This window comes from Gymnoscopelus microlampas, assembly GCF_963454915.1.
Source record: "Gymnoscopelus microlampas genome assembly, chromosome: 22".
NCBI classification, from domain to species: domain Eukaryota; kingdom Metazoa; phylum Chordata; class Actinopteri; order Myctophiformes; family Myctophidae; genus Gymnoscopelus; species Gymnoscopelus microlampas.
Window position 1 is genome coordinate 20,100,254 of NC_139959.1, and position 22,221 is coordinate 20,122,474.

The following is a 22,221-nucleotide window of genomic DNA, read 5'->3' on the forward strand; positions in this document are numbered from 1 at the left end:
AACCTTGGTCCAGCCAATAGTATTGCCTGGAGTGTATAATAAATGCTTCTGTGATCACGCCCAGGGACGTTCTCCCATAAGCGAATATTGAGCGAGTAATATGATAAAAGAACGGTATGAGTTTAGAGTAAATATAACTAGGGTTAGTTTCTAAATGTTTTCAACACCATATGGATGGACAAAGCTGAGACAGCTTCTTAGCCTGTCCAGAAAATAAAATAAAAGCCTTGCTACTTTAATCATATTGGAAATGCATAGAAATATATTTTCTTTTTATCAAGGAGACTGTTATTGCCTGCAGCAATAATTTCAATGGCCTTCACATCTGAAGCAGCTCTCAGACTGACATTTACACCGCCTCCTCAGAGGCCCATACATTTCCCCACAAAACTAACAGGTGCAAAATGTACGTGTCTCGGTATATTCAACTTAGCCTTGAACTTTATTTTTCCCAGAAGGGCAGTTTGTTTTGCAGCATATAGTGAAGTGCAACATAAAAAAACAGACAAACATTAAGTCACATAAGTCGCCCAATCTAGCCCAAACAAGCATAATCAACAAAACAACAATAAGAACAATACAATGATGACTAAGCGGTCATCCACCTCTGTAAAATATTACCAACATAGCATTACAAAAATGTACATCACAGGTTCTCACTTATTCTGTATTGATAAATCGCAGAACACCAGTCAACCAGACAGAAATCACTCAGCCACAATCGAATCCAACACTAAGCCGCGATACAAGCCCCTAACTTCTCCAAATTTACGGATTAGACCGTAACACAATAAAATCAACCTGGCAGCCTTATTTGGGTCGTGTCATTATACAGTAGGTGATTCAAATTTCAGAAATGACGAAAATAGCAGCTCTACAAGCTCATAACGTGTCCCAATATGCTGCATTGTGAGCTTGTAGATCTGCTATTTCCACTTCGAACGACGAAGTATAAAATTGGGCTTCGGTGGTTAAAGGTGGTGAAATGAGATACGAATAATGCTTGTGATATGATGGATTGTTTTTGTTCCTCTCAGCCACAAATTATGCTCAGCAAAAATCATCTGTACAGTAAAGTAGTTGAAAAAATACTTGAAAAAGAGAGAGAGGCGAGCTGTGAGCACTCAGCAGAAGAATAGTTCACAGTTCACGTGTATCGGTTGCACGGTTCTGGCAGAAATGGTATCTTCGAAAAGAACACGAGCACTCACTTGATCCTTTCAGGATTTATTGTTTATTTAATCAATCATAAGCACCAGCAGCAGATCATACACGGACGGACGTTTCGGTCCGCAGGCCCAGCGTGAATGAAAGTACTTGAACTACCTCCGCCCTTTGGGGGCTCCTCACTGGCAGTGGTAAAATAAAAATAATAATAATAATAATAATAATAATAATAATGATAATAATAATTGGCTACTCCAAAATGTTTTGAGAAAATTTTCAAGATTTGTCTCTAAAATAACAAATCTACAAGCTCACAACGTCTCGTGAGCTTGTAGTTATGGCTACTTTTGAATAGCCAAAGTATAAAATAGAGCTTAAGTAGTTCATATAGGCCATGCCAAGCGGGTATTTTCTCTTCAAGAAGCTTTTTAAAACGTATGTGTGTGTGTGTGTTCGTGCGTGACCAAGTGCATGCGCTGCCTTTTTAATAGCTAATATTAATATTGATTAAGGTCTTACGATGCAAATAATTGTGTTGGTGTTACTAATTTATGCAAAGCTTCCAGCAGCAGCGGTGCTGCCAGACTCGGTGGGCGTGGTGGTCGTGCAAGCACATCTAATACAGCAGAACACCCAGGCTCTTGGGGTGCCATTCGTTATCTGCACAACACTCTTGTTCAAAGAATTTAATTAAGATTTTTCTCCCTCATGCCCACTGTGGAAGTTATTTGATCACAGGCGTTCTCATTACAAATTGTGCGTGTGTGTGTGTGCGTGTGCGTGCATGCAAATCGGTAATTGAAAGTTTTAGCTGTATGATTTCTCATTGCATTCCAAGATATAGGAAACGTTTCTCGCATTAAGATCTGAGGCCGATTCTACAAATGCCGTCACAATTTCTCACACTTTAAAGATTTTTCAAAAATGTTCAAAAATGGCAGATGTACAAGCTCGCAGCGCGGCACGAAGTGACGCGCTGTGAGCTTGTAGATCTGCTATTTTTGCATAGCCAACGCCCAACCGTCTAAAATCAAAAATTACACAAATACTTGTGTAATGAGTAATGAGTTAAGAGTTTCTGGCGCCCCACCAAAAACATTTTCAGCCTCAAAGGAAAATCAGCCGCGCCAAAATTATAAGAACTTATCAAAAGGTTAATGCAGTTATGCAAAAAGGCGGCTAATTTCCTTAACTGCTACTTGTAATCACGACATTGATCAATCATGCTTACTGTTACGCATAGTCACCCCCCCTAAGGCCTGTTCTGAGCCAGGAAAAACCCTGCCTCTAGTCTCCATCACTATTTGCTTTGCCCCTGGGGGGAAGGGCGGAGGGGGGTGCGCACTCACTGATTGGCGCCTCACTGATTGGAGCTGAGGATGAGCGTGGTTGTTTTTGCTTGTGTAACACCAGATGCAGCACCAGGGGATTTGTGGGATGAGAATAAATCCACACCCTTAACCCACAAAATACCTTCTAAATCTGTTGTTCTTAAACTTTGTTTGTGCCAAGGACCCCCCCAAATTGATATATATTTGTCAGCGGGCCCTCCTTCTGAAAATGTTTTGTGCCAGGGAGCCCCAGAAGAGAAGATTTGTGTTAAAAGATTCAAATGTATTTGAGGTTTTTCAAACTCTTTCAAGATTTTTCAAAAATGTTCAGAAATAGCAGATGTACAAGATAGCAGCTGTGAGCTTGTATATCTGCTATTTTTGAGAACTACTGTTCTAAACCATTGCTCTAAATCCTAAGGCTTTTCTGAAAAACTTGTTGCTAAAATATATTTAGCTAAAATCTAAAATGACACGGATGCTTTCCCTGTTTTAATGGGTTAACACAGATTGTTTCATGCCTGATTTGTACTTAGTTGTGCGCCGGTGTCTCGCACCAAAAATAGCAGATCTATAAGCTCACACGCTAACTCAAGCTTTAGGTGCCCAGGGTGGCCAATCAAGTCAATCTTCGTGTTGCATGTTTCACACACAGGGAAGCATCCAAATGATGCTAAATAATTTTGAACGTTTTCTAAATCAGCGATTCTCAACCTGGGGGCCGTGCGGATATTGCATTGCGAGGCGTTGTGAGCTTGTTGATCGGCTATTTTCACAATATTTATCTGTGGAACAGGGTCAAATTAAATGTAATGTCTCAACTTCTACAATTCCAAGTGCTTGTCAGGGTGGGGGTTCCCCAGTTCAGATATGATTATTTGGGGCGGTCCCCAATTAAAATACGGTTATTTTGGGGGGTCACAGCCTGAAAAGTTCGAGAACCACTGTAATAAAGCAAAAGATAGCAAAAATAAATAAACCATGTTGCGCTGTTCATGTTTTCAGGTACATGGCTCCAGAGGTGCTTGACGACTCCATCAACATGAAACACTTTGAGTCTTTCAAGAGGGCAGACATCTATGCTATGGGACTGGTCTTCTGGGAGATCGCCAGCCGCTGTTCTATGGGAGGTAAAGGGAGAGAGAGAGAATGCATGCGTCTACATTTTCACAGCATAAATGTTTGACGTTATGTTGTCCATTATTATATCAACCCATAGTGCTACTACAGTAAACGAAAAAAAGCTTTGTGCAATCAAGTATAAACAAAGTATAAAGCAAATATTTGATCAGGTGAGACATTGAGACATGCTTAACCACTTCAACCGTAGCGTCCCTATAATCTGGAGCGAACATTCTGTGAAAATAGATGATCTACAAATATCAGCAAGTATCAACGTGCAAAAGTTTTGTTGTTGTTGTAGTTTTTTGCTAACTTGCAACTGATGCATCAATTGATGAATCAGTTGGAAGATAGCTATGTATGTATGCTTTTTTTATTGAGGCATTTTCAGATTGTTTACGGAGAGTGTGTGTGTGTGTGTGTGTGTGTGTGTGTGTGTGTGTGTGTGTGTGTGTGTGTGTGCGTGTGCGCGCGCCAGGCATCCACGAGGACTACCAGCTTCCCTACTATGACTTGGTCCAGTCTGACCCCTCTGTGGAAGAGATGAGGAAGGTGGTGTGTGAACAGAAACTAAGGCCTAACATCCCCAACCGCTGGCAGAGCTGCGAGGTAAACAACACACTGTCATATTACAGACTGTGCACACTCACACACACACACTAGCCCACGTTCTCAGGTTTCAACTTAATGCTAACCGCAGCAACTACTGTTAAACACACACAGGATCCTGTGTTTTATTGCTGTGTGTGTGTTGTGTGTGTGCGTGTTTTTGTCTACTGCAGGCAGTATAATTGAATTAGAGGTAATCCATCATTGTAAAAGGGTGAAATCTGAGCTGACAGCCATGGCTAGCACTTTGAAAGAACTTAACCGTTGTGGGTTTAATGGCAAATAATGTGTAATTGGTTGTTAAAAGGTTTTCGCGGCCCTGACGGCTGGTGTAGTGGTCCTGGCACTTGACAGCTTGACAGCGTGTCGCAGGTCCCGATCCCGACGACCTTTGCTGCGTGTCACTCACCATCTCTCTCTCCCCATTTCCTGTCTACTGTATACTATCTATGCCTATGTGGCTCAGGGGTAGAGTGGCCGGGTAGAGTGAACTGGAAACCGCAAGGTTCCCAGTTCGATCCCGGGTTCCCCCAGAGTTAGTGTTGAAGTGTCCTTGAGCAAGACATGGAACCCCTAATTGCTCCCGATGAGCAGGTTGGTGCCTTGCATGCCATGCATGGTTTCCTCCGCCATCGGTGTGTGTGTGTGTGAATGGGTGAATGTAATGCACAATCTATGTAAAGCGCTTTGGATAAAAACGCTATATAAATACACCATTTACCATTTATTTGACCATTTACTATCAATAAAGGCAGAAAAAGAACAAAAGAAATCAACCAAAAAAAGGTTTTTCAATTTCGCAATGAGTTGTGAGCTTGTCGATACATACTGTAGGTTTAAAGTGGTTAAACTGACTGTCGCTATATTAACTAATTTTGACCCCCCTCATGGACGCCCGGACCCACTTTGAGAACCACCGCTCTAGTGGTTCACTACACTAGAGACGACACATCATATATAATATATAACACTCTGTCTCTGAAGTGAGTGAGACCTTTTGACATCAATAACGGCAGCTGTGAACCAATATCTTCTGGTAGCGTGGTCAGCTTTTCAAACCTGCAATGCATTACTGCAAAGGAAGAAAGATTCTGTAGATACAGAGTTGAGAAGAGGTCCTAAGCCGATTCTACATGTCTCCTAAATCACACAGTTTTCTGAAAAACGTATGTTTCTATATCAGTGGTTCTCAAACTTTTTCATGTCAAGGACCCCCAAAATGACATGTATTTGGCCGCGGACCCCCATCAAAATATTTTGTTTCAGGAACCCCCAGAAGCAAAGATTTGAGTTAAAAATGTTCGCTTTAAAAAAATATGTATTCAAAGATTTGCACACATTTTCACGATTTTTCAAAAATAGCAGATCTACAAGCTCATAGCGCGGCACTCGGTGCCGCGCTATGAGCTTGTATATCTGCTATTTTTGAATAGCCCAAAGTGTAAAATTATGCTTTTTAGCTCAAATCAAAACATGACACAGTTCCAGGTCTTAATGGGTTAAAGGAATAAGCCCGACCCCGGCTCGGACTGATTCTTTTTAAATAAAAATTATGCCAGAAACGGCTGCATGTCAGCAGAGGCTCAAATCTATATACACCCGATCAACTTGAATATTAAATTGTCGACCCGAGCCCGTCAGGTGGGATCGTGTCCGGGCTGAAATTGAGAACTCTACTTCACCCCAAAAATGCTTTTTTCTATCAATTACTCATACTTCACTCCAAAAATACGTTTTTCTATCAATTACTCACACTACGAAGCCTTGAATATGTTAATATTCTGCAAGAATATTATAATTTATAAAATTCAAAATTATTTGAACAGACTCACAGTACACATTACAGCCTAGGGTGGACGAAAACAAATCGAATATGACTTACCTGGATTTCATAGAATAGCCTAAAGCGATCCTTTCTCCCTTAATGTATGGCTTTTGTTTTGATTTTAATATTATAGATTCCATGGCAACCTGCTACATTGGATAATAATAATAGGCCTACATAATTTTGGATGCATTTATCCAACACGATAAAGTTTGCGGCTTGTGTTACTTCTCACGCAGTGCAGTTCAGCCTGTCAATCAGTGGAACAGAACACATGCAGCAGCGGACCTCGGCACGTCGAAGGCAGAGGCACAGCTGCAAAGGGCTTGTTAATTAATGGCTGAGACTGACAACTCCTGATGCCTGGTTCCATTGAAAAACAAAACCAGTATAACATAACACAGTTGGGCTTGGAAAAGGAAAGAATCCCTTCAGTCCTTGACAATAACCAATCCTACAGTTTGAATATTATAAAAACATGACTTTCGACTTCTCCTGGTGGGCGTCGACTGGTATTAACACATTAGCTGCCAAAGACGTATATATACGTCTTTTAATTATCAGCTGTTGATATTGCATTTTTTTATAATTTCAACCCTTGTCGAATTATGAACAGATTAGGAGCTAAAAATGTTCGAAGATTTGCTGCTCCATTCACTTCAATGTTAAAATTCAAACGGACAAACAATTCACTTTGTTTTTTGGTTTAAAACTACTGCTTTTGAGCTATATTGAAACATCAACCAAACATGTCAACGTTGACATTTGTGAAACCACACCTGAATCTCATCTGTGATTAGAAACCATCTGGGGATCAATCATACTGGAGGAAAAAAATCTGTGGCTACGCGAACAGGTACCAAAATCATGGCAAAACCCTGGCAGAGGCTACAGACTTTTCTGAAAAAACTCTGGCAGGCAATGTGTTAATGAAGTTGGCTAGTCTTTTTTTGAGTGGTGCCGAAGGCAACCACTCCTATATCTGGCTTTGTCCGTGTGTCCGTATGTATGTATGTATGTATGTATGTATGTATGTATGTATGTATGTATGTATGTATGTATGTATGTATGTATGTATGTATGTATGTATGTATGTATGTATGTATGTATGTATGTATGTATGTATGTATGTATGTATGTATGTCTGTCTGTCCACAAACATTGATGACAACATCAATACGGGGGTCAATACGGGGCTCATCAAAGGCACCACTCACTTCACACAGGGTGTGATTCTTAGCGGCGCTAGCCAGAGCGGGTCCTGCTCTTTACCTGACTTTGTCCGTGTTCACCGTCAACGCTCTGATTGGTCAGACCCGTCAACGCTCTGATTGGTCAGACCCGTCAACGCTCTGATTGGTCAGACCCGTCAACGCTCTGATTGGTCAGACCCGCCAACGCTCTGATTGGTCAGACCCGTCAACGCTCTGATTGGTCAGACCCGTCAACAAAGTGATTGGTCAAGCTTCACGTGACACATAAAAAACCCTAAAAATGCTTTAGTTAACGCTAGTTCTGACCCCAGTGATCGAGCCCCCCAGTGACGAGTGATCCAGAAGCTGGATCACTCGTCCTTTGTATCCCAACAATAGTCTCTCCTAGTTTAGACTGAAGTATCTCCTTCAACTCCTAGTTGTTGTGAAGTATCAGATGAAGTTGCTGCTTCTTGCATCACAACTCTCTAAACAAACTCCTCCAGATAAGTGTTCAATTTATTTTCTCAGTTTACAGGTGGGTGGTTGGGAAGGAGTGGGGGTGGTGTGGAAGGGGGTTGTGGGAGAAAATATAAAACCAAAGAGTTGTTTTATTTTTGTAAAATGAACGCACTGTCATGTGTACATGACATTGAATAAACCTCCCTTCAAAAAACATCACAAGTTTACTTTTTACCAGTTATAAAAGAGTGGGTGAAATTATTTTGTGAAAGCTTCTCATTAAATGCAGTGAAGCAGTTACATTTAAAAAGAAGAATAAGAGTTCAGTTCAGTTCAACTGTCAGAAAGTATTGGAAATTATATTCATATTGGAAAGGAGAGGAAAATGAAAAGAAAAAAGAATCATTGAACAAACATTTATTTTTAGGTAGATAGACAGATAGACAGATAGATAGATAGATAGATCTTACCAAAATGTTAGCCTTAGCATATACTATACGACGTTATTGATCTGTATTGAAGTGCCTCAGATATTTTTGTTTTATTACAAACACACAGTATTCTCGCTGGCTGATAAGAATCTGCAAAGTTGAGGACCTTATCCCCTTTTCTTCTAGTGCATAATTTATGTACATCATGTTTGACCACATAATGAACATAGCATTTAGTAAATTAAGCAGCTGTTGAAACCCAGCACTGCTTGGAAAAATAATAGCCAGATTGTCTGATGGTTATTAGTGATAACAATCATACAGCCTGTTTTGCAGCGTCTTAGTTGGCCTGATAAATCATTCAGGATTTTCATCATGCTGCCACACACGGCCTCTTTGACTCTGTTTCCGGAACAACTATTGGCGATTAACTCGGGCGAAACCCTTAGAGGCATCAATATATCCAATTAGAACAGAGGAGATTTGTCTACAAATGGCTACGCAGTCTCAGGGCGCATGAACGATCTGACAAGAATAAAAATTAATCAGGCTAGAAGGAAACGCAATTTTCAGTTTATCAGCATTTGTGTCAATTCTGTGTAACTCTAAGCACCGGACCTTCTGAGTTACTGCACATGCGCAGCCATGGGCTCTTGGTCGCGCACACCACCAGGTATGGACTACCCGGTGATAACTATTATTATTACCTCTATTACTGTATTGTCTGAAGGAACTAAACATAATTGTACTCTTATGTGCACAAGATGTAACAATAAAACACAACCTTGAACCTTGAGGTTAAAATAGAATATGATCAGATGAAATTGGCATTGGGATACAACCCGTCTGTCGGATCCAAAACCATTCCTTTTTTATTATTATTTTTAATTAAAAAGTGGAAATAGCTGATCTACAAGCTTGTGAGCTTGTAGATAAGCTATTTTCACTACTTTTGTTTGACACACTTTTATGATGAAGTAGGGCATTCATTTGAGAAAAAAATAATTAAAAGTTGAAATATGGAGATACAAGGTTTGTGCCCGACAGTGATGATATTGATATTCTTTTTTTTTATCCACTTTAACTGCCACAAAGTGGTCTCTAGTCTCCTTGTGGTCCACACGAAAAGAATAATAAAATAATAAAAACAATAATTTAAATCACACTAGTAAAACAAAACAAAAGAGGCAAAACAGGTCAAATATGAAGATCAATGAATAATTGAAATCACCCTGCCTATGAAACAAACAGCAGTAAACACAATAATGAAGACGCAAAAAACAATAAAAATGACCAAAGGTTCAGAAAAGTGAAATAATAAGAATGAAATATAAGTATGAATAATGTATAGCACTCTGTCTGTCAGCGAGTGAGACCTTTTGACACTAATAACACAGACGGTGAACCAATATGTTTCATAGACAGGTCTAGCTTTTCAAACTCACACTGCGTCTCTGACTTTATCTACAAAAGAAGAAAGATCCAGTAGGTATAGAGTCGAGAAGAGGGCTAAGTCAATAAACTTGCTCTGCTTTGTTTGGCTGCGTTCAATGTCAGAAAATCCTTTGTTTACAGTTGGTAGACAACACATTGAACGCCAGTCGGAAAGTGGACCAACTCACTCCTTCCTTTGCTGATTTCTCGGGGAATGTAGCCAATGAGTCAATGACTGAGCTAAATCATGCAGCCTTTTGGGTTCTGACCGATCAAGTCAACCCTCCAAAAAGTCAATAGTTCTGACTCTGAGGAAGCAGAATCTGTTGTGATCTGTGGTTTGTAGCCTAACAAGGGTCTCTCGCTGGTTTCGATTTTTTACCTTTGTCAAAAATATGCATCGTACACACTGTACGTCACTTTCTGGGGGAAACCTTGTATGTTCAAAACGGTTACTTTTCAGGAAATTGAAAAAAAATTGTAATACTGTTCATTGGTTCAAATCTTTATAGAGACCACAGATACACTTAACCACTTTCACTTTCACTTAAAACAAAAAATCTAAAATAGCTGATCTACAAGCTTGTAGCTATTTGTTGTATGACGAAGTAGAGCATTAATTTACTAAAGAAACATGAAAAAGAAAAAGGAGATACAATGTTTCTGGCCGACAGCAACAAAATATGCCAGTGTAATAATTAGAGTAGAGCCTTTAGCCCAGCAGCCAAAACATCGTAATATCTCCCCTGGCCAGGCGTGGATCCCCTCTGTTTGGCTTTAACCCTAGCCCCACGCTAGAACTCCAGGTTCCAATCTCGGGTATTACACCAGTCATAACGTTGGTACAGTCCCAACTTGTGTATTCAATTTCAAACTCAGTGTGTTTCACAAGAACGCAAAACACACACACATGGGAGTTGGAGTAAATGGCTCACACTTTAGAAATCATAATCAGTTGTATTGTTACTTCCATAATACACACTAGGCATACAAGGGAGCAAAATACCGTTCTCCGCAACTCATGGTGCTTTTCACATTTTGAAAACAGACACATTAAAAAGAGGTGAAGGCACTAAAAACATTACAAAGTAGAGAGAAAGCAGACAACATTGGTTAAAAAAGAAAAAGAAAAGTGCAATATAGTTACAGAACTATTCAACTTCCATGTAAATAAGAGACTACTTAATAACTTGGGTTGTATGGCAGTTGAGAGGCTGGCATACAGGGAATAGGATGGCAACAAGATTGGTAACAAGACAAATGAATATGCCATACATTAGAATGGCATATTAATCCTAATTCATTTTATTGCCCAACATTTTGTCTTCATAATTTGCAGGGCGTTCTCCGTACCGTGCCGTACCTTGCGCGTAAAAATTGTACCGGCCACACGCCGTCCTACTCTGTGTGGCCCCCATGGCATCACTGGTTCTGACATACCCAAAATAGGGACACTGGTTTCAAGTGGTTAACCACTCACTAGACAAACTCCTCCAGAAATGTCAGGCTGACATCTGGTGCACTGGTGGATGACTTCAGATGTTCAAAACCTCTTGAACACTAGCATCCCTAACTTTGTGGGGAACATTAGCCGAAATTAGCTGATCTACAAACTCACAAAGTGTCGCTTTGTGACGCTTTGTGAGCTTGTAGATTGGCTGTTTTCTGCTAAGAGATTTGGTATAATGGGCAAAAGAATAGAGTGGACCAAGTACAGAGCCAACTCAGGTGAAGTTGACTAAGTATAGTAGAGGGTTTAAGTGGTTAAACTCAACTCGACATAGAGACAATAATGTGGAGTAGTGAGCAATCATGCAGAGCCAGGCACAATAGGGAGTGTGTTCTGTCAGGCGTTTTCTCTGCAGAAGGTCTTGTGTTTGGCACAGTGGTGGCAGGGGCACTGGCATGTCTTTGGTGATGATCAGATTGTATCGTCGCTTTGTAGTTTGTATGGCCAAAACCGTTACCTTTTCCGTAAATGAATACACAGGATATACTGAATAACATAAAACCTGGATCACTCCTGACCCTACGTCAATCTACAAGCTCACAACACAATCTGTAGATCAATAGTAATCTACTAATAAACTAATACATAAGTAAACCAAGAACCTATCATCAGTCTAACCGTAGAATATCTGTAATCTGTACATTGAAACAGTCACAATCCCAACAAAAATACATGCTTGCCGTAGAAAACTCTAAAAAGTAGAGTCATTAAATGAAAAGAGGTGTTTTGTTTTTGTTTTGTTTCTAGAAAAAGGGCAAGCACCCTGTAATAAATGTGTCAGAAGAAATCTAAGAGATTTCAGGGCTGTTTTTTACCTTGTAGACCAAGATCTTACTTTCATGTCGTCTCTGTCGGGTGGAAACCTCATACTGTATGTCCAAAACTGTTACTTTTCATTCGCGGCGCGAAGCGACGCGTTTTGAGCTTGTAGGATCTGCTACTTTGGATGCTTTTGTGTGACGCTGTAGTATGATCAAGTAGGGTAATAATTGACCAAAAAGTAAAAATATGGAGATAAGAGGTTTCTGCCCCGACAGTGATGATGTCTAATTTTGCTGTCATAAAGCAGCAGGCAGGATGTCCTTCGCTAACCCACTTTACCACACAGATGGATGTTCTGTCTAGCCTGGACCCGCTTAACCTGTATGTCTGTCTGGGGAGCTGTGTGTGTGTGTGTGTGTGTGTGTGATACAGAAACCAGACATCATGTGTCATATGAAGAATTTAAGGGAATAGTATCAGTATGGTTTGAGAGCTACTGCAAAACATTAACACACAATCATGCACACACACACAAGCGTGCGAACAGGCACGCACGTGTATACACGCGTAGCTGTTTGAAGCTTCTGTGGTTTTCCAGTGTTTCCACTGACTCAAATGCAGTGCGACTCTGTTGAATAGATGCTGTAGATTTAAACTTTGCCCCAGTGGCAAAGGTGAAACTGATTTTACAGCACAACGCGTTATATAAAAAAAGGGCCTTATTCACTAATATCTTTCTAAGATTTAGTTTTCCCAATATTTTTTTCTCAAGAAAACATGACGTGTTCTTAAGCTGCAGAATTGTTCGTACCTGTGTTCTTATAATAATGAATCCCATTGTCCTCGTAGCTTGAAAGCGCATACCACTTGTTCCCAATTAGCTAAACACCCTGCCAAAAAAGGGCTTGAGATGTAGGGAATTAAGTCAGGAATGTCTAAACGAAAGTGTAAAAAGGGTGGAGGACCGGACTCAAAAACGGACAAATATAACATTTAAAAAAAAATCTGTTCTGACGTGGAGGCACGATTGTTAGTAGCTTGTGGCAGTTTTCTTTGTGGGTCAGTCGTACATGGGTGCTGGTCCTGGGACCAGTGTGTCCCACACAGCTCAGGCTCCAGGACACAAGTCCTTTTAATGTGATTTAACCACATGAACCCTAGTGTCCCTATTCTGGGCATGATATAATAAAGTGAACATTCAATGAACATGGGTGCACATTCGCCAAAAATAGCAGATCTACAAGCTCACAACACGTCATAATGCACCCCCTTGTGAGCTTGTAGATTATCTATTTTCGGCAAAAAAAAAGGAGTATATAGAGTTTAAGTGGTTAATGGGATGGGGATCGAGAACCGGCTCTTTTTGCGGAAACGGTTCCAAAGTGATTGAGACCTAAAAATCAATAACGTTTAGGCTTATCGATTCTCTAGTCTAGCGGGTCTGTGTCGAAAGCCCGAGAGTCATGTTATTTAATCAAATCACCTGTGTACAACTGGGCCACACTGTCTAATAAGATTGTTGATTTCAGTTGAACACGTCAATATCAAAGCAACCACAACGTTGCACATCAGAATGTATACTCTTTGCCTACCAATGACATCATTATGACCTTCTTCTCATTTGCCGTCTGTCTGGTAGAAGAATCAATACAAATGTACGGTTGCCATCCCCATTAATGAGTTTGAACCAGTGTTACTGTACATATCGGTGTACCGCTCTCTTTCCGGTTCTCTGTCCTCTACAAGATCTACAAGCTCAAAACGCATCGCTTCACGACACATTATGAGCTTGTAGATCGGCTATTTTTGCTACTTTTGTGCGACACTGTTGCATGAAGAAGTAGGGCATTAACTTATAGGAAAAAAACATGCGTTGAAATGCAGAGATACAAGGTTTCTGCCCGACAGCAACGATATGTAAGACATAGTGGGAGCGAAGGGATGGAGTCTCTGTAGTAATGTCAGTTTTCCTGTCATCACTACAACTGTAACCGTTGCCCCTGAAGACGTAAGCAGAACAGGATCCAGCACAGTTCCCGTTAGCTCCCGTTTTGGACTAGTTTTAGTTTTTTTTACACTTGCAAAGTGCCCATATAAGCTGCTGTTTATAACAGTTAACGACTCCTCTCCTCACATCCCCCGCCGACAAGGGAAGACCCAGTTTCCACCGGAGAATGTGTCTCAGCCAAGGAGACACTTTGCTTATTAAAAGCGTAAATCCGCCCACAGCCATCACACAGGGGACCTGTCAAAACTAATTGCCTCATTTAAGATGGTCTTTTCTCAGATGTTGGCGCAAGGTCCAGATATGTGTTGTGAGGACCACAGACATGCTGTATGTAGAGCAACTTTAATTGTGTTATGTGTATATATAGTATATTGGTTAGTTTATTTTCCCACTTGTCACTACTACATGGCAACAAATCAAAATGTCTGGGTCTGTTTTGACTCACGCTCACCCAGTTAAGAACCTCACCCTGGGGTGGGTGTGTGTGTGTGTGTGTGTGTGTGTGTACACAAACACCTGTGAGTGTGTACAAACACCTGTGAATGTGCGAGCACAAACACCTGTGTGTGTGTGTGTGTGTGTGTGTGTGTGTGTGTGTGTGCGAGCACAAACACCTGTTTGTGTGTGTGTGTGTGTGTGTGTGTGTGTGCGAGCACAAACACCTGTGTGTGTGTGTGTGTGTGTGTGTGTGTGTGTGTGTGTGTGTGCGCGAGCACAAACACCTGTGTGTGTGTGTGTGTGTGTGTGTGTGTGTGTGTGTGTGTGTGTGTGTGCGAGCACAAACACCTGTGAATCTGTGTGTGTGCGAGCACAAACACCTATGTGTGTGTGTGTGTGTGTGCGAGCACAAACACCTGTGAATCAGTGTGTGTGCATGCATAAATTATGGTTTTGGACATACAAGGTTTCTACCCGAGAGTGACGATATATACGTTGGAAACATGATCGATCTTCCTCTCTCTCTCTCTCTCTCTCTCTCTCTCTCTCTCTCTCTCTCTCTCTCTCTCTCTCTCTCTCTCTCTCTCTCTCAGGCTTTGCGGGTGATGGCTAAAATCATGAGAGAATGCTGGTATGCCAACGGAGCCGCCCGCCTCACGGCGCTACGCATCAAGAAGACACTGTCTCAGCTCAGCCAACAGGAGGGCATCAAGATGTAGACACAACCACACACGCACACACACACATACACAGTACACACACACACCCATCTCCCCGCCATGATTATTATTAATATTATTATTATTGTTATTATAAACAATATTGCCTTGATTATGGTTGATTGGCTCCTTCCACCTCGTTTGGGAGGTGTGGGAGGCGGAGAAAGAATCTCCCTTACCCCATTCTCTCTTCTTTCTTTCTTTTTTTTTTGTTCTTTTCATTATTGCATTTTCTTTCTTTTTTGTTGTTGTTGATTGACAAGTGGATCATTGCTGAGAGACATTGTGCAGGTGGACTTGTATTGAAATCATCCTGTCATGTGTGTGTGTGTGTGTGTGTGTGTGTGTGTGTGTGAATACACACACACACACTCAGACGTGAGGATGGAGGGGGTACGGATAAATGGATGGACGGACCGACAAATGGATGGATGGACGTACGGACGGATAAAAAGATGGATGCAATGGTTCTGAAACCACAAAGACCCCCCTCCGTCATAACTCTTCGAGAGCGTACAAATGGAAGCGTTTCCATTTGTTACACTCTCAAAGACTTACTGACCTGTAAGGGTCCATTTAGAGAACTCCCTCAAGGAACCCTTAGGGTCCCTGCACCCCACTTTGGGAACCACTGGACGGACGGATACATAGATGTATGTATGGATGGATGAACGGATTGATAACCAGATGGGTGGATCCAAGGAGAGAAGGAAGGAAGGGGGGAAACCGCAACTCCTTCCTCCCCCTTTGTGTAGGCTGCGTAACTCCCTGTGACCCCCCCCTTAACTCGACCCCCCCCCCCCCACGCCCCTCTCGTGCCATGGGCCCCACCCTCATTCCGGTGACATTGTCTGGCCAGTGTTACACATGGTACCACGGTGACACGGACAGTAACACAGTCAGTTGATGTGTGTGTGTCCCCCCCCTTTTTTTTTATTCGTTAATCCTGTAACCCCATGTTACAGTCAGGGGGGTGTTGATAGGTCGGTTTAGTTTTTTAGTTTTTTTTTATTTATTTGTTTCTCAGTTTGTTTATTGTCTGTGCTATAGTTTTTTTCCCCCTTTTTTAGGGGGTGTTTTAGCAGTTTTTTATTTGCAAGACAAAAAAACTGGACTCGACCTCATTCATTCTCAGTGGAAAACATGCTGCAACATACAGTATGCAATACAGATCAAACGTGGTCTATTTTCTATGCTCTGCTCTTCTGCTATCATGACTACAACTACTACTACAACAACAACAGCAACAATCAACCGCCGCCATGCCTTCAAGCCAGGTTACCGTAAAGTGCCACTGCTTTTAACCACTTTAACCCTGGCCGCCCTATTTTGGACATATCATTTCAATGAAAATTGCAAAAGATTTTCAAAAATAGATTTTGTTTTCTTTTCAAAGAAAATGGAAAATAGGGCTGAAGTGGTTAAAAAAAACAAAAAACAACCTTTGTTTCTCCTCATGTCCGCTGGTGTGTGTGCGTGCGTGCGTGTGTCCAAAAACGTTTTAAAAATGCTATGCAACAATACTACATACATTCTTCAGATAGTGACTCCATATTTGCAGATAGACAAAATTATTTTAGATTTTATATCGGCTCTCAAAGAAGTGATCAAAAATGATTAAATGATTTGTGATTTATTTTCACCACAACATTTTATTACTGGAGCTATATTAGTGATCCCCTAGCAGATTAAATCACTGTCAAGTAAAAAGAAAAAAGAGATATTGATAGATGCCAATGATAGTATTTAGTGATACTTTTTTAAATAGGGCTTAAGTTGATCCCTGAATTAAATTATGATGGCCATTATGCATGCTGCTTGTAGGGAACGGTATTGTCCATTTGTTGATTACGGTTCTAATTGATACCCCGTTTTGGTTCTAAAATGGTAAAAAAAAAAAAGAGAAAGAAATCTAAAAGAGGCCTGAAAGCGTGTACAGTTTTATGTTTTCAGCCAGTGCTAGCAATGTTAGCATCTTGCTAGCAGAGCCAAAAACAGGGGTTCACAACGCCCCTCTCTCATTTGTATTACTGAAAAGCTGACCAAAGTGAAAACTGAAGAGTGACCCAAAGTCCAAACTAGTAACTGCATTTGTGGTGAAAGGACTACACACTGTTCCATTGGCCATGAACGTATCTAAACAGATGTAGCACATGGTACACACAGCTTGTATCATTAAACATCTGTTGTGTTGATGTGTGACGTAGCCACTTAACTTGTTCAGGTTATGGCAAACACTAAGCTACATACGTCCTTGCAGATATGTAGCTTTGTTTGCAATAATAAACAGGTTTTCACACATTTACTGTAGGAACCAATTTGTTTTTTTAAATGTATGGGTACTTGCCATTTTGGATTTGGTTCTAACTTTGAACCAGAATTACTCTAGCTTGTTTTTAATTTGCAAAGACTTTTCCCCCCAATGACGCTTGAAAGGCAGCCTGCAAATCAATGCATTGAACAATGACAAACCATGCCGCACTGTGGGATTTTCATTTCAAAACAATGTATTTTTTGCGGAACAAGAATGTTTGAAACAAGAATCGATACGTTAGCTTTGCTTCGATTAGATCGGACCGTTAGATGGATGGTCACACCCGTGTGCTGTGTACAGAGAGGGAAGGATTGAGGAGGGAATAAAGGTTGGAAGGAAGGATGCTCGGGAGGGACACGCCACACGTCACACCACACCAGCCGACTCACTGGTGCCATTACTTCCCCCGCCCCAACAAGTTCACCCATCAGCTCATCGATCCAACTATTTATGGGATGTCCCTCTGTTTTTGTCATCTCTCCCCCCGGTAACGGAGACAGAGTGCATCCCGGTTGGCTGTGTGGAAGGCGAGCTCTCGGAGTGTATCTAAGGTCACTGCAAAAGTCCACAGTGGCTTCAGAAAGAGAGACTCAAACAAGAAAAGAAAGACTTGTAAGCATTACTAAAGTTGCCCTATAAATGTATATTGTTGGACTTTTTTTTGTTTTCTTTTGTTTGTTGTTTTGGTCTGTAATGGAACGCGTGGGTACCCAAAACAGCAGGCTCATGCGTTTTCTTAATTATATTCTTCTTTTTTTTTCATTTCTCGTTCTGACGAAGGAAGATGTAAAGAAAAATCCTCTTTAGAAAAACATGAGGTACATTCGTTTAAATACAGAAAAATGGATATTTACAAAGCCATAGGTTTTTCCAGCATTTTTGGTGGCAACATCTGTTTTCTACTAGAATGTACATTTCTGAAAACAACCCAACCCAGAAATATAAGTAAACACGGATGACTCTGGTCATTTCAGTTTAGCAAGCCTTAAAGGGACCAACACAAAAGAGTCAGGATTTGCTCTTTAAGTTTTGTTGTTCTTGTTTTTATATCGTAAAAAATATAAAAAATCTTTACTATGATGATAATAGGGTCATTATTCTATCTAAAGAACAAAAAAAAGTAAATGTAGCACTTGATTTAACAGTTGTTTTTATTTGTTTTTGTTTCATTCAGTGTCTGTGCTATTGCCAATATTGCCATACACTTAAACCTGTCAGACGCATTTCAAAATATCTATACCAATAAGTTTCACGCTTGTGTTCAAGAACAAGCACTTGTCTTTTAGTACACAACGCAAACATTTATAAACGGGCACAAATAACAGTGTTGGCCACCATGCAGTTCATTTGCATCAAACACTACAGATTATACAATTGTTCAGCAATAAGTGCACTTCAGAACCACTGCAAGGTTTAAATGTGTGGCAATATGGACGTCAGTCAGCCAGTCAGTCTTATCTGGCTGGCTGTCTTTATCATTTCCTTTATGGATGCATTAATGTATTGATGTGCTGCTACTTAGCTGTCTGCCTCGCTTTTTGGGGGGGCGAAGGCCACCGTTGGATGTACATATCCTTGAAATGCCTACATTTGATTATTCTGTGCCATGTTGCTCTCTGTCGCAAGTCAAGCCAACACTGCCGTTTGCCTGCCGGTCCTCTGAGAGATCTCTGTAGGTCAGGTCAGACTGGTCTCGGGATAGCTAGTTTTTCAGTCCACTCGCAACACTCACGTCTGAAACCCCTGTTAGGAATGCATTCACAGTCTGTGTTGACTAATCTGTACAAGGGACGAGTGCTGCAAGATTTCCAAGTCCTTTTCGGAGGCTGTGATGGATTTTGTAAAGAGAGCTAGCTCCTCTCTAAGCCCCTGTTATAAATGCTTGGTCAGGTCTTAACAGCCTTGAGTGTCATCTGGGGGTTAACCCCAGACAGCTTGACTCAACAAGAGTTGAGTATAATGGACCACTTGATGAATGCCAGTCGACATGCAAATGACTCCACAGCCCCACCATGTCCTCTACAATAAAAGATGAAGTATGCTCAAAGTGATAGGCAGGTAGTCATCAAGGGCCAGAAATTACATTAAACCTGTAAATATCTGCTTCTTTTTTTCTCTTGTGTACCGCAAGACACAGTTGACATTAAAGAAAGAGAAGAAAAAAAGCTACCATAATAGTGGAAGAAAGTCAATGGATATTGCTGCTATCTTTAACAGAAAAGGGGTGGAAGTCTTTGCTTAATTAAGTGTTGTGTAGAAAGCCGTTGCATTGAGTAGAGCCTACTGGAGCTTGCCAGGGAAGGAGTTTTGTACCCCAGGGTGACATGGGGTAATGTGGGAGGGGTATGTAGGAGCTCCCTTGACTTACTGAATCGTTCATGCCCTCACCAGACACTGTTGCATTGTAGGGTAAGAACTGAAGAAAATAGATGTCGGCATCGTTGGCCAAGCATCGTTACCAAGCTCACTCACCAGCTGCTGTAGCTGTAACCATTACTTTCAATGGGGAACTTGTAACAATGCTCGAAAGCTAGTGGAAATGGTAACAATCCTATTAAGTGGTTTGTAGCATATAGCTGGCAGGGCAAATACGGACAGTAATTCCTTCATAATGTAACAAAGGTCTAATGTAAGAAAACCAACAGAGCAAATTTCTGAACATGCTCACCTTGCTATAAGCTTTCAGTGGACAGCAGGCTATCGAGATTGTACAGTATGTATTACGTGTATACTGCAAGATCATCCTCTTTGACCCATTAGCAACAGCTCAACTCAACACCACCTCTGGTATTGCCTCTACCGTTTAAGGATAACGACTACAACAAACAAACTTCATTCTGTCTTAAGAATCACCAGCAGCCTTGTTCTTTTCCTTGCTCCAAACCCAAGGTGACTTACCTGTAAAAAGAACCATTCTGTACATACCACACACACACACGTGTGTGTGCGCGCACACACACACACCGGGTATTTGTCTCTCTAGGTGTTGCTAGCTTTCTACCCGTCTCGTTGTCATTCACCTCATGTCGCTGTCAACATCGTCTTTTCCAGCCCATTCTTCTCCATGACATCCAGGTATATTCTGGTCGCGATGGCCACACTGCACCAGCTGATAGCACACAAAGCCGATCCCGTACAAATAATAATATCTTAAATGGATTAGATGAGACCCTTTCGTGACTCACAGCCAGTGGAAGAGATATGATCTATTTATTATGTCTGTTCCCTGGATGATTGGAGCAAAGCACTCAATATGCAGCCTTTTTATACTGCACTTTTTTAGTCGAGGAAAAGAAAAAAAAGATTAGCTAATCTAACGATATTTGTCCTCTATAGATTAACAGAGGGCCAAATACGAGGACATGAGATAATATGCCAGCAGCACTACCGTTTCTAACCACGCACTGAAAAACTTCAAGCAGCCGTGAATGTATTGACTCCAGTGGGTCAGCCCTCACTGGGTCTTCAACCAATTCGGCAGAACCGAGCCAGAGCACAATCTGTATAATGAAGCCCAAATGCCATAGCTACACATGAGCATGCAAATATCCATCACACGGGTCTCTCTCTTTCTCTCTCTCTCCCTGTCTCTCTCTCTTTCTCTAGTCTATCTTATGCAAGTTCGGGGCTTCCTATGTTTGTCCGCTCACTCGGTCCCGCCGTCTCACACAGGTTGAAAAATGTGTCTGTCTATGCTAACACGATCCACACACTGTGACGAGGACCTCAAACGGACCTCAGCTAAAAAAAGAACAAACTAAAAAAAAAGAAGGAAAAAAATGGAAAACATCCCTGTCAGTAACAGGGATCGCAATTACAGAGACAAGAGGGTTGATCTCAATTTCTCACAAACATTGTGTGTATGCGAGGCAGATGTAGGGAGGTTAATTGGCCATCCGCACCAACTACAAAGATATTGTTTTAAAAATCTCAAGTTGATGGCAGAGTGCAAGCCCCAACTATAACTACATTGGTGATAGGTATTTAACCAAAAATATATTGAAACTGACATTTAGAACCAATAACAGACTTAATCTTGCTCATATACAGTACTGTAGGTTAATAAAATGATGGAAAAGCTGTTTTTTTTAACCTATCAATCAACAAATGGACACAGAAACGATTCTAATAAATTGTTTTTAATCAACTAAATCGATTAGTCTGTATTAACTTCGTCGCAACTCGTCGAGATGTGCTGTGAGCTTGATTTTTATTGTTCATTAATCTTAAGATCATGGCAAAAGATTGAAATAATTGTGATATTGACTTGAAGTCATATCGCCCAGCACTAATTGGTCAACAATATAGTTATAGTGCTTGGTGTGGAACGGCCCTTAAGACTTAAGAGGCAGCAAGGTGCTGGTTAGAAGGCCACAGATGTGGTCCCCAAAAGGGCCAACAGGTTCATCTACAAATTGATGGTCTGTCAAAGTGTTGTGTTCACTCGCAAGTCTTTGGATAAGAGTGCCAGCTTAATGACTAAAATGTAAAGAAATGTAACTTGAGATCAAACCAACGATGTGGGTCACGAGAGGGCGGTGGTTTGGCAACTTGAGCTGTTCTCTCAGACAGGCTGTGTGTGCGTAGCTGGTGCGTCAAGGCTGTCGCGACCTTGACAAGGTTAGAATAAAGCTTTATCACATTTTTTGGGGAGACGAGACTTCCTAATTTCTTTCACCTTGAATGATCAGCCTGCATGTGATTGTGTCTCTGCATCAGCGCATCAACTGCTTTATAGATAAATCATTGAAAAGCTTAAAAATAAAAAAACCTAAAAAGCATTAACATCGAAAAAGGTCATTAAATCAAAAAGAAAATACCTCCTTTGAAGACCAATGTGTTTTACCTCACTGTATATATTCTCAATTTGTTTACTCAAGTTTGCAATTTATCTTG

General features: G+C 41.0%; 1 protein-coding gene across 1 annotated transcript in view; it reads left to right on the top strand.

Moving 5' to 3' along the window:
- The window catches only part of tgfbr1b (transforming growth factor, beta receptor 1 b), a 102,038-nt gene extending 81,171 nt beyond the window's left edge, over window positions 1–20,867 (top strand). Inside the window, exons 7-9 of the mRNA XM_084049024.1 lie at window positions 3,504–3,628; window positions 4,099–4,229; window positions 14,886–20,867. Coding sequence (XP_083905150.1) covers window positions 3,504–3,628; window positions 4,099–4,229; window positions 14,886–15,011 — 382 coding nt within the window. The 3' untranslated portion in view covers window positions 15,012–20,867. The remainder of the gene's footprint in view (window positions 1–3,503; window positions 3,629–4,098; window positions 4,230–14,885) is intronic.
- Window positions 20,868–22,221: the final 1,354 nt, after the last annotated feature.